We start from the raw sequence: 12,661 nt of genomic DNA on the forward strand, positions 1-12,661 counted from the left end.
CCTGACCTTCAAGGCCAGCTTACACAGGTTTTGTCAGAGATTTCTAACTGGTAAGGTCTAAATGTAGGTCTATTTAAGAAGGTCAGTCGTGCTTGGAAGAGCTGTTTCTCTAAAAGTTGAATGAACTACATAGGCTTGGCTGATCACCTTTTGTCATTTAAATGATGGATTTCAACTCTGCCACAGTGTGCAAAGTGATTTAAGTAGGCCGTTTACCAAATAATTCCCTTGGATTCAGTTATTAAAATTCAGCCTACTTTTAACTAACATCTCTCTCCAAAGCACAATATCAGCAGGGTGAGATTTGAGCTAAGTAATATACAGATGAAACATGATTCTCATTTTCTAATGGGAGAGACATAGAAAAGTGAATAGACCTCTTCCAACCTAGGAAGTCAGAGGAGAAATTGGGAAAGGGATTCCCTGATACCTGCTCCTGAGCTTCACTTACTTGATTTTTATTCACTTTTGGCTGAAATCATAATGAGTTTGTTCTTTTAGTCTTTTGTCTACAAGATACCCCCCCAACAAATGATCTTTTTCAGGTCTCAGTTAATGCTGTTGAAATGTATGTATGGTATCCTTCTTAGTCTGGAGATGTTTTCTGCCAAATGTATAAACTTATATGCACACATGGAGATTAAGTGCACGTGCTCATGGAGGTAAATACAATTGGGAGTATAATTAAAGAACAAACTTCTTCCTCATTCCTACGTCATGCATTGAAACAGGAATCTTTCGCCCTGATCTGTCCTACAAATGACTCCTCTTCAAGATGTACCTGGGACTCTAGCCTATAAATGAAGAAAGCAACTGGGCCTTTAATTCAGATGCTATGATTTTAAGGCAAATATTAGTTCTTTTTTGGAGTCCCTTATGCTTCAGGGTCTGGTGGCATTGTAGAAATAAGGGCTACATGCAGCTAAAACTTCCTCTAACCCAGCTAGCCGGCGCAGAGGCAGCCTCATCTCAGACTGCATCCATTGGCCACTGAACTTTCAACAGAAATGACAAGACTCGACATCCTTTTAAGCCTCACAAATTAGAGTACATTTATGAGATCAGTCTACTTGGAACACAGTTTCCCTTGAAGACTACATTTCTCTTTTTCCCAGGCTTGCCTTGCCGCTCAGCAGTGCTGAGAAAGTAGATAAACAGTAATGTGGTACCAACCGTGAACTGCTGGTTCTGTCGTCGCCGTGGTGTCTACAGACGGGAACAGAGGATTGGAGGAAGGGAAGAAACAGGAGGAACGGCATGCAAAAAAAGGGAAAATGGAAAAAAATGGAACAGATAATATATGAGCAAGCTTTCAAAGAACATCGCGTGACAAGCAATAATAAATGAAAAGCCAAAAGCATTTGAAGTGAGTTGCACTGTTTTAAGACATGCCTTCAGCTCAAAGCTGCGAGCCAGTGAGGATAACAGTAACTTCTTTGGTTTTGGGAGCTTGCCAGGACACATCTATTTGCTAGACAAGAGTCAGGGGAACATGCAAAGTGATGAGAAACACCAGTGCAAACCCAGTGACTGGTGGATGGCTCTGAACGCACCAAGGCTCAGGACTGCGACACAAACACTCAGTTGAGAGGCTGGCTGAACAACAGATTCATACATTCAAACATTGCCTTTGTTTTAACCCAACCCACCCGGGCACTTGGGCTTTACTCCCAATCAGGCATCACTGAGTCAGCTGCACATTTAGGATCCTTTTACGGCTCATAGGCAGATGCCTGCAGATGAATACAGGGGTTCAAGTTTTTCATCCAGTGTGTTATCTCAGCAGAATTCAGCTGGAAAGTTCAGTTAACTTGGAGGCCATGGGGATGAACATGTAACAGGTTTTTGGACTGATCTTTATACACCCACACCCACAACCACACACACAGACACTCACCACTCACCCATTCTTCACTCTGCAGATCTTACTATGTTACACTCTTAAGAGCAGAAGTCTGGCATGGAAACACCAGGTCCACGTAATTTGTGAAACGCCGCTTCTCATCATGTGACATTCCCAAAGTTAAAGCATCCAGTCATCCAGACCCTTTATCCAGAACCACTTTCACTGCTGTGAGCTGCCAGAAGTCCTGCCTCCAGGGTGAATTAGGAGATGGCACATGATGCTTTTTCACTGCCAGATGCACTTGCTGTGGAAGAAAACATGGTTTGTCTCTTTCTTCTTCTATTTCTAATGCTGTTCAAGTTTTCTCCTTCAAAACCGTTCAGGCTTCAAAATCAGTCCTGCTGTATTGGCTCCTCTTCATGGAAAATTCCCCAAGGGGCTCCAGAAATTTCCTTTCTCATTTTGGCTACAGGGGAAGTGGGATAAATATCTAACAAAATGCATGGTGACATTCTTTTTCCAAAGTCTTATTTAACACCACTCTTCTAGCCAACTCCATTCCGCCATCAACCCATCTGGCCGGGTTTTAACGTTCAGTTCCACCTCTCAAGGTGTCTCCCTCCATGGACCCCCTCTGGCCAGAGCAGTGGTGACACCCACACACAAGCTGGTCATGTCGAGGGGAAGTGGGATTTGGGGTTAACACTGTTGAGTAGTTGTCTGTACTTTTTTTAAAAAATCATGCAGCTGGTAATTATTTTCACGAGTTTAAGAGACTCCGAAAGACTCTTTCGGACTTGACACAGGCAATGTTTAAATGCACCATAATGCCAAAATGCAACTTTGTTTTTGGTCCAAGGAGCCTGGTGCTTCTGATTTGTAAATATGACACATGAATTCACACCGGTGTTTCCCTTCATTGGCATGCCCTCCTCAGGATCCTAGACCATCAAAAAATTAGAGCCCTTCTAAGGAGCCAGAATTAACTACAAGTCTGAGAGGCCATTGCAGCTTAATATAACTTATAGCTGAGTTTCTGAAGAACAGATGAAGGAAAGAAAAGCATAAACCACATCAGAACGCAATACTTACTGACAAGTCTGTGTGCATAAAATAGCAGTTAAAAAACAATACCGAAAATTGTACAGTTGAAACATCTCTACATCAGAGGCTCACAACACATCTCCTTACTTGAAACATCCAAATCAAGGTTAGTTTGCGGTGCTTTTAAAGGAGGGGCAAAATCAAATGCACATTTGTATAGAAACACTTAAATGCAAGTTTATACATTCTATGGCTAGACACTGGTTCTTTTCCAAAATTTTTTTTAAAAGAGCAGTAAACATTTTGGTTCATTATTTTTGTAGCAGCATTCTAATATGCTTTCACCAGTTAAATCATTAAAATAAAATGAAAGAAAGGGATTGGGGTAAAACCTAAGGGTCCTCAAAAATGATGTCTTAGCATTAACAGATGACTTGTAGGAAGACAAGAAACTGCCTTCCTACATCACAACATCATGTTGGCTTTATGACAAAATCAAACAAACAGAAGCTGGGTGTACACTACTCTGTGGGTCCCAGAGGATAAACAAAAGAAGTTTACAGTGCAGCTTGCCTCCTTGTTCTGGGGATGCAAAATCCATCAATTGCACCCAAAAGGGAAGAGAAAGGGAAGTTGAGAAGGAAAACACACAGTTCTAAAACAGTTAAAAGCAAGCACATGTTCAAGTAAACAACACAGTTACTGCAGCTGGGAGTGGCAAAAACCAGGGATCAGCAATGGAGCAGAGACCGCAGCAGACACACAGCCTGGCTACAAAGTTGAGACCGAGATTGGAGGGTATACTGGGGGAGTTGCTGATTCCATTTCTCTAAGAGCATCTGGTGTGGTATCTGAACAGAGGCTATTTCAAGTAAAGAATGAAAAAAAAAAAAATCCTTTAGAAGTGACTTTGTGCTCTCCACAGGACAGCACTGTGACAGAATCTAATTCTCCTTCATAATTGCATTACGACTTCACGCAGAAACCATAGACACCCTGGCTCTGAAGTGAGTGTGGCTCTGTGCGGTAGGATTTGTTAAGTATTGTAATCAGAAGGCTGGAAAGATGTGCTAGCCCACCCCTGTGAATCAACTTGTAGGGTCACTATATTGTTTTACAACATTCTAAGCACAGGCAAGACGCAAACAGTAACTTTCCAGTAGAAGATAACATAGGCTGTAATTAACTTGAAAAATGAGAGTGCCTAATTGCCCTAACGGAGGGTTTCTTCAAACCTCATTCTGTGGCTGTCTTTAAAAAATAATCTTTGCACTAAGCCTAGGAGAAAAATAGGTCACAGAAAGTTGAGGTGGACTTAACGGTGGTATAGGGCTATGAAATTAAAAAGGCCTTGTTGAGCTATTGTCTCTATTTTAATTTTAATTACAATGAGGGAGTAATTTATCGTACATTTATTTTATATGGTCAAGAAAAAACAATCCCACGTTCTTGCAAAGCCAGTAAGTGTGTATGGTCTTAATAGTCACTCCCTAGCTGTTTTATGAGTATAATTAAACAAGGTAACCAAGGGCAGGGCCTGCACTGCTGTTTGAAAGATGAACATTTCGCTAAATATCGACTTTCAGTCTCCCAGCCATACAGTTTATGGAACTCTACCTTGAATAAATTAAACATCACCTATATTTCATGTGACAGTATATTTTCAAAATCAAAAGGTTCAGACAATATGTCAGATTAGAGACTCTAGCTGTTCAACCAAGAAGCAAAAAAAAAAAAAAAAAAAAAAATCCCCCAAACAAAACCCACCAAAAAATGTGTGTGAGGCAGCTGGACACTATTTAGTTGAAACAGTCATGTGTAAGCTCCACTGTGGCACATTCTAATCCTTTCATATGGATTCTCTCCAACTTAGAATTGTTCATTGAGTGTGACAGACTGGGGGTTTAAAACTAATCCATAAATTAGTCCGTGGTCTCAAACACAACGGGTGCCATAAATGAAAATGAAAATCCAAGAACAAAATTAAATTTACAACCTTAAATACTTTTTCTTCTCCAATTGCTCTGTGGTGCTCCTGCTTTACAATACCCAGATTCACTGCAAGGCTGCCTTTTTTGGGGGGGGCAGGGAGGGGTGGGAGTAGGGTATACATTAAAAAATGCACAGGGTAATAACCCAGAGAACCCAATCTGCTCGAAAGCAGAGCTTAATTGTAAAGAATTTAAATTCTGCCATTTTGATTGTCATAAGCTTAGATGAAAGCATACTAAGCAGTCCAGACATATTTTAATACACTTTCCCTTGGTTTATTTTCTTAACTAAAGTCAATAAGGAGCCAATGGGTTTTCTTAATTGAATTCCTCTTCAGTTTGTGTTATGGAACTGCTTTAAATCTGGATGCCGGGGCAGGCGAGGAATTCCCCTGACAATTTTATTCTCACAGTTGTGCCGCACTAGCCAAAATATATTATAGCTTTTTTTCTTTTCTTTCTTTTTGACATACTTGAAATCTATTGAAAGCAAACATACGTGCTAAAAAATTAAACTTTGAAATTTATTTTCTACCCATTCCCCAGTTAATTTTCTTCCCATTTATGTTAGGTTTTAATTAAACTCCCATTTCTCAGGGATGGGGGAAGTGGATAGGAATGAAGCTAACAGGCCCGAGTATGAGACTCATGAGAAGCTCCCTTCCGTCTTCATGTAGCCTCTCCTCTGAGGGGAGAGACTGACCCGTGAGAAGCTCCCTTCCATCTTCACATCGCCTCTCCTCTGAGGGGAGAGACTGACCCGTGAGAAGCTCCCTTCCGTCTTCACGTCGCCTCTCCTCTGAGGGGAGAGACTGACCCACAAGAAACTCCCTTCCGTCTTCACGTTGCCTCTCCTTTGAGAGGAGAAGCTGTGCACCAAGGATCTGCGAGAAGGGGACTAGGTTCGGTTTTTCCTTTGGTTAATTTCAAGTTTTGTTAAAAGCTTCTTCAGAATTGTTCACGAGTGCTGCTATGCCCCTGAGATCTTGGCATCGGCAAGCCAGATGTTCTGTACCGTGGATTCATTTAACGAGGAGAACAATCCCTCTCCCACGTTGTTTGTCAGTGCTGGGTGGGAGGCGTGGCAGAGAGGGGCGAGGCACGGTGACGGGAAGGTAGGGACAAGGAGGCTGATGGTGGGCAGTGGGGAGCAGCTCTAGAAGTAGCAGCTGATACTCGTCCCCGGGTAGATACTCCCAGGGTCCTTCCTGCCAAGTCCTGCATTGCCCAACAATGAGATCCTCCAACTTTCTAATCCTAAGAAACCTGTATTTAAAGTGAGATGATTTTTTTTTTTTGCACTGTTGTGCATCAGTCTTCAGTATGAAAACATGTCAATTCCTTCTCTCTTGGATTCTTTTTCAACAAGGAGCATAAGAGTATGGATGATGACAGAAATGATGATTAGAAGCATTAGAAAAATTCTCACTTCTTATCCCTCATCCCCTTTTAAAAAAAATGCAGAATCAGGTGCCCTTCATCATTAATTTCTTCCATTCTCTCGTAAGTCAATTGGGTCAAAACCAGTTGGCTATTGACGGTATCTGTAATAAGCTTATCAGCAGCAGTAAAATAAAAATGGGCACACTTGAGGTAGTATGGAAAAAAAATGGTCAATGCACTTAGGGGGCAAAAACCTGAAAAGGGAGCTCATTACAACAAAGATGGCTCCTGAGTGTCTGCTAGGGCCCTAATAATATTCTTGTCACCAGACATACTGGCATATATATCAGTAACATTTGATAAGCATTCAGTAAATGATGAATGAAAACCAGTCTTAATGGAGTAGATACAAACTCAAGAAGAAAGGCAATTTAGTAAACATTCTAGGATGAGAGATGAGTATCTCCTAGCAACAGTGGTTTAGTATATACCCAGGATATAAACACACATAAGACAGGCACACACACTGAAGATAGATGCTTGAGGTAAAGTTAGGTCTTCATGCTTAATTTCCAAAATGTCATCCTTTCATATCCACTTTCTATACATTCCCTGATGGCACAGACCAACTTCTACTTCTGTGATATCTCGCCAATCTTCTGCATCAGCCCTAAGTGCACAGTATCTCTTGCTACTGAGTTCCGGTGGGTATCATCTATTCCCTCAGCTATATTTCAAGGGGTTCCAGGAATTTACTGTCTCCATGGGTGCTAGCACGCCGCTATACATATTATGGGTCCTTGATATTTGGTGAATGAATGCCCTATGAGCATTACCCTTGACATCATGCAAATGTCAACAGCAGAGTGTAGGGATCATGAAGGCAGGACCCTGGATAACAGACAGCTCAATGTGGAGCAAAGCTCTATAGTCAGTCTTAAGTCCCTTGCATTTAGGAAACTAAAAACATGTGCCAGGGTGTTAAGTTTCCCCAATTTGGCATCTTCTACAAATATCCCCTAAGGATAAAGGCTGTTCTCACCTCCTTTATGTATGTGATCTGACCCACATTACACACAGAAAAGCTTACGAATAGGAGACTATGAAAGCCAAAATAATAGTGTGAGCCTGGGGGACACACTTTCTCCAAGGTATACTGAATACTGGGTGCTCAGATGCCAATAAGAAAATCCATGCTGTTTTCTTTTCCAAGAAACACAAAATATTTTAATTGGATATGTACTTTCAAAAAGAGAAAAATTCATTTAGAAATGACCTACTTCATTCTTATGAAAGGGTTTTTAAATGTGTTTCAGATTTTGGCCCTATAGCTATTCATTTCTTATTCTAAGGTGATTTTAATTTTTTAATTTATGACAGTTGCACGTATAAGTGTGACCTACAGGTTGAACTCCTCCCGGCCTGAATTTTATATTTAGGCTGCTAAGGGTGTTTAAAACTGAGTGCTATTTTCTATGGTACTTTTCTCATCAAGCATCTAACCCAGGGCACAACCAAGCAGATCCAATACAATATCCACATTAACTACGGAAGGAAACACAGAATATTTCCCTAAGGTGACTGACCCAACTGGCAGACAGGGGCAAAACTATCCCCAAACACAAAACAGGTATTTTTATGTACATCTGATATACAAAATCAACCAATTTTAAAGAAAGCTCAAAACAAAACAGAACAATGCTCCCCCCTGTATGGCGATAGATTTTTCTTTGATTCTGGTTTCTGAAAGGAATCTCCATGGAGGACTGTTACCATGGGTAATGGTTGGCTGTCTCTGTATTTTAGAAGAGGATGCCAGGGACAATTTAAATTATGCAGTTTGCACTTTCATATTATAGCATGTATCCTCCATGAATGAAACCACACAGACTTGATGTTAAAAGAAAAAAAAAATAAGTGGGGGCCTGCCAGTAGCAATAGTCAAAACAGAAATATGTGGTTAGAATATCAATGTACATGAAAGAGAGCAGAGACACCAAAGAATCTTAAGGGACATCACAGGAGGCTCTGTGCGGCTCCCATCCCAACTCCATCCCTCAAATGGCTTTTTATTCAGAAAAAGATTCTAATGGTGGGTGAATAGTTGCAAAGCCACAACAATGCTCATATGGCAAACTGACATCAAATCATCCTTTCAGGACTCTAGAGCCTGCAAAAATCTTCCAAAGATGAAGCTACCTTTAGATGTGGCCTTTACATCTAAGTCAGGAGAGCTTCCCCACGCAGAATGGATGTGAGGCAGGGATGCCCTGCTCCTCCACCCACCTATGATTCTGGGTGGGCAGCATCAAGTCAGGCTGTCGTTGCTGAATAGCTAAGTCATATCTGTCTCTTTTGTGATCCCATGGACTGTAGCCCACCAGGCTCCTCTGTCCATGGGATTGCCCATGGCAAGAACACTGGGGTGGGTTGCCATTTCCTTCTCTGGGGGATCTTCCTGACTCAAGGATCAAACTTGTTTCTCTTGCATTGGCAGGTGGGTTCTTTACCATCAAGCCATGTGGGAAGCCCCAGGTTGGGCTCACAATTCCTCTTTTACCAGGGCCTCCAGAATGAAGTGCTAACATGTTTTGAGGGAGTCAGGTGACTGAGAACTCATGGAGGCCTGCCTCCCTAACAAGGGGAACAATTCGATTATTCCGGTTGTGGAAGATAAAAGACAATGCTGGAACACTTCCTTTCAGAGACATCAGAAATCATCTATGACCTTTTGAGTTTAAAAACATTTTTTTCGACTGCATTTGTACATTTTGCTTGTAATGAAACTCTGACCTAGGGAATGTGTTTCAGTCATTGCATTTGCCTGGGAGAAAATAAATAAGATGCCTGTGGGCTTCCTCTTCCTTTTTTTTTTTTTTAAGCCAACGCTTTATGTTACTGTCACTAGATTTAGCTGTCGAAGCTTTTAAGGCTAATGGTTAGCTGTAATATACCAAACAGTACAAGAAAGAAGAGCAGTAGAAATTAATTTAGCTCTCCATTTGTCAAGATTCAGTCTGGAAGATTTTTTTAGGAACCAATCTAAATCTAGGAGATGGCCTGGACCTTTAAAATGGGACGTGGAATCATTCGGCTCCGTAACCTTTAATCTGTTTGAAGAAAGGAGCAAATGTTAAATTCCACAAGTACACTTTCTGGGCAAGATAAATATATATAACACTGCTTGTTAAGACACAGCAAGCCTGTGAGATCACACCCATTAAGGCAACGGATTCTCCAGTGTTGTTTTAGAGGCAATTTTGCTTTAACGACTCTTGGGTGTGCCACTGAGAAATCAGGGCATTCATCACCACAAGTGCATCTGTGTGTAGAGAGGGTTCCGCTAGGAACATCAGGAGGCCACAGGTGCATCTACGATATCGTCTTTCGTGACCTTGAGCTGAGGCCAGGAGATGAGGGGGAGGAGCAGACAAGTCCCTATAAAGGTACCTGTGATGTGGCCAGAAACATAGCATTGCTTGTTTTTAAAATTTCCTCTTAAATGGAGTCTCTGTGGTTGGAACTGTGATAACAGTGAGTTGTAGCTGTTTCAGGATGTGCAATGAGCTTCAGTCTGGACTGAAGGATTTGGAGTGTGATTGAAGCGCCCCTGCCAAGTTGCTGAGATTGACGGCGAGAGGGGAGGAGTTGAGGGGCTGTTATGAAGGGTCTTTAAAAACAAATAAAAACAGCCTAAGCTAGTGGCAGGCCAGCCACAAATGAAAAGTAGTGGCTCCACACTAAGGAGAAATGTGGCGCTTATGCTGTAAACTTGACTCGTTACCTAGATGGAAACTTCTACAAGAAGAGGTAATCAAGGTGGGCTCATACCTGGGCAACTTCTGTAAAGAAAAAAGACCATCAATGGGTTTTCTCAATGGATTCACACAGGCAGGGCAGTGGCGAGTGGGCTGGATGTAATTTACAATGACATTCAAAGGGTCATTGATAGGAAAATTCATGAAAACCTGGTAACAGGAGCTTAAGCTTAATTGGCTCACTACTGGGATGAGAGGTAAGAAATCATGAAAGGCAAACACCTGGTCCATAGCATGGAGAGATGTTAGCATGGTTGCTCTAGAAATCAGAGTCAGGAAGGAGCGACTTTGCTGTCTTTATTAACGATACAGAAAGTGGGAGGAATCTATTTGCTCTACTCATAAACTGAATTTACTTAAGAAGCAGAAGAAACTAACAGAAAGCTAAAAGGGAAATACACACAGATAAGAATTTAGGAAGCAGCCTGGCTGGAGCTGAGTTTAGAGTGAGACACAAACACCAATTGATGGATTTTCAGAAGCTTTTCAATTAAGGGCACACACTGATGTTTTCACAAACACCATTCAAACCATCCTCACTAGTGGCTTATTTCAAAGTTCTCTGTTCCACTGTAATACTTGAGAAAGGTGAAGAAAAGTGAAATTAGACCATCTACTGTTATATTTCATAAACTGATGAGGCCTCCTCTTTCACTGACCACTTAGAATTTTCATTTTGTCTATCTCGCCAAGTCCTGTGAAAACTGAAAACATCTCCAGAAAGTTAATGTGAAGGATGTTTGCCATATCTAGGGTGGTAAGGAGGATAAAGATGAGTATACTATTCAGCGATTTTAAAGAAGTCCAGTGATAGGATTGTACACCAGAGCACATGGCTCAGAGATGGAGTGCAAAAGTTAATTTTTAAAGAGATTTTTTTTGGGGGGAGGGTCTCATAGAATAATTACTTTTCCGTGTTTCTGGGGCAGGTACCTGGCGACAGCAGGTAGGTGCAGCCTTATGTAAGGAAATCTTGCATGACTAGCTGACATGGTCAGGCTGTAACCTTTCCCACCCTGGCTGGCAGAGAAAACGCCAAGCCTCCCAGACAAGCAATATCAAGCTTTGAGAGCTGCTGAGGACCAGAAGAAGGGACTGGAAGGCACATCTCCTCCCTCGGGGATGGTCAGAAATAGGAGACAGTGAAACTTTTTGAATAAGTTTCAGAGAGTCCAAAGAGCTAAACCACAGAGTGATAACTGCTGTGGCTGCCTCTTCCACTCCTCCAACGTTTAACGGAGGGCAGCAAGGGGTACAGGAGTGCCCAGCGTGGAAAGGATGGTGGGCCCCCAGGCGACACACTCTCAGCAGGTACTCTCTGGGACAAAAAGGATGATGCATTTAGGAACATGGCCCACACAGGCATGGTAAAGGCTGGGTATTTTCTTTCACATGGATTAAGATGAAATTAAGACAAGGAGAGGATCCAAAGCCAGGATACTTACCATTTTGCCAACCGTGGCTAAACACAAGCTATCCAGCCTCTAAGAGCCAGGCTGCCATTTTCCCTAGCATTTTGCTTTGCACGGTGATGCTTAAAAAAGAATTCTGCAAAATAGCTGATCCTACTGTTAAATTGCTTGGATGTTAAAGATTTTTCTGAGGTCCTTAAGATTCAACTTGAGAACAAAGTATGTAATGTCTTTCAAATTACCAAATGAAGGAATACTTCAATTCCAAGGATTCAAAGAGACCTTTTAAGGCTTCTTTTTTTATACATACCAGAAAGACAATATACATTCAGGACATTTTCAATGGCAATGAAGGTACCGTACCTGTGATGATGGTGAGGATGGTGGTGGTGGTGGTGGTGGTGGAGGTTGTTGTGGGAGGAGGGATAGTTGTGGGGGGATCTGGATAAAAAAAAAAGGAAAATCAAACCCACAATGCTGAACACAACAATGACCAGTAATGACAAAACAAAGGCATGAAGACACTGAGATGTTTGTTTGAAACTCAAAACCCCCATCCCCCCACAGAGATTTATGTCTTCTAATTATATCCCAAAGCCTTATCCAGAAGAGCTAAGAAAAGAAGAAAAGAAAATTTGTACTAATGAAGTGAACTAGGGATGAGAAGACGAGAAGTAGAAAAGGGAGGAAAAAATAAACACCTATGACACGCTCCCATCCAGCTTCAAAGGGTGGGGTTAGACCGACTCAGTCCCCGAGAGGGCACAATGTCTGCAATTTCTTTCATACTTTTACCGGTGGGAGAAAGGAGGAGATGGCGCTGCTCTATCTAAAGGGCTCCTATCGGCCAAGGGAGAGTGCTCGCCTGCCTCTTGCTCTCTGACTGTTAACTTCATTATTCTCCATCAATACATCCCAGCAGGAAGTAAAACTACTTCTATACTTGTAACAAATACAAAGAAGAGAGAATGTCACCACTAAATATCAAGTTCCAGGCATGTGAGATTTTACTGAGATTTTATTTCTTAAAAGTCAATAAATTTTACAACTTATAAATATTAATGAGTTCGTTGCCTTTGCTTAAGCCTGACCTACGTGGGCGACAGTGATAACACTGAAGAACATTTCCATCTTGTAAACAAGACAACTAAATATAAACAAGACTTG

General features: G+C 41.6%; 1 protein-coding gene across 4 annotated transcripts in view; it reads right to left on the minus strand.

The window, feature by feature from the left end:
• Window positions 1-12,661, minus strand: part of CADM1 (cell adhesion molecule 1) — a 353,982-nt gene that overhangs the window by 22,752 nt on the left and 318,569 nt on the right. For 2 of the 4 annotated variants that reach the window (XM_052652337.1, XM_052652336.1), the window contains exons 8-9: window positions 11,858-11,935; window positions 1,174-1,206 (exon numbers count right to left, since the gene is read on the minus strand). The exons of 1 other annotated variant lie outside the window; for it this stretch is intronic. In XM_052652337.1, coding sequence (XP_052508297.1) covers window positions 1,174-1,206; window positions 11,858-11,935 — 111 coding nt within the window. The remainder of the gene's footprint in view (window positions 1-1,173; window positions 1,207-11,857; window positions 11,936-12,661) is intronic. One more of the 4 variants, XM_052652338.1, reaches the window with a different exon arrangement.

This window comes from Budorcas taxicolor, chromosome 15 (genome assembly GCF_023091745.1).
Source record: "Budorcas taxicolor isolate Tak-1 chromosome 15, Takin1.1, whole genome shotgun sequence".
NCBI classification, from domain to species: domain Eukaryota; kingdom Metazoa; phylum Chordata; class Mammalia; order Artiodactyla; family Bovidae; genus Budorcas; species Budorcas taxicolor.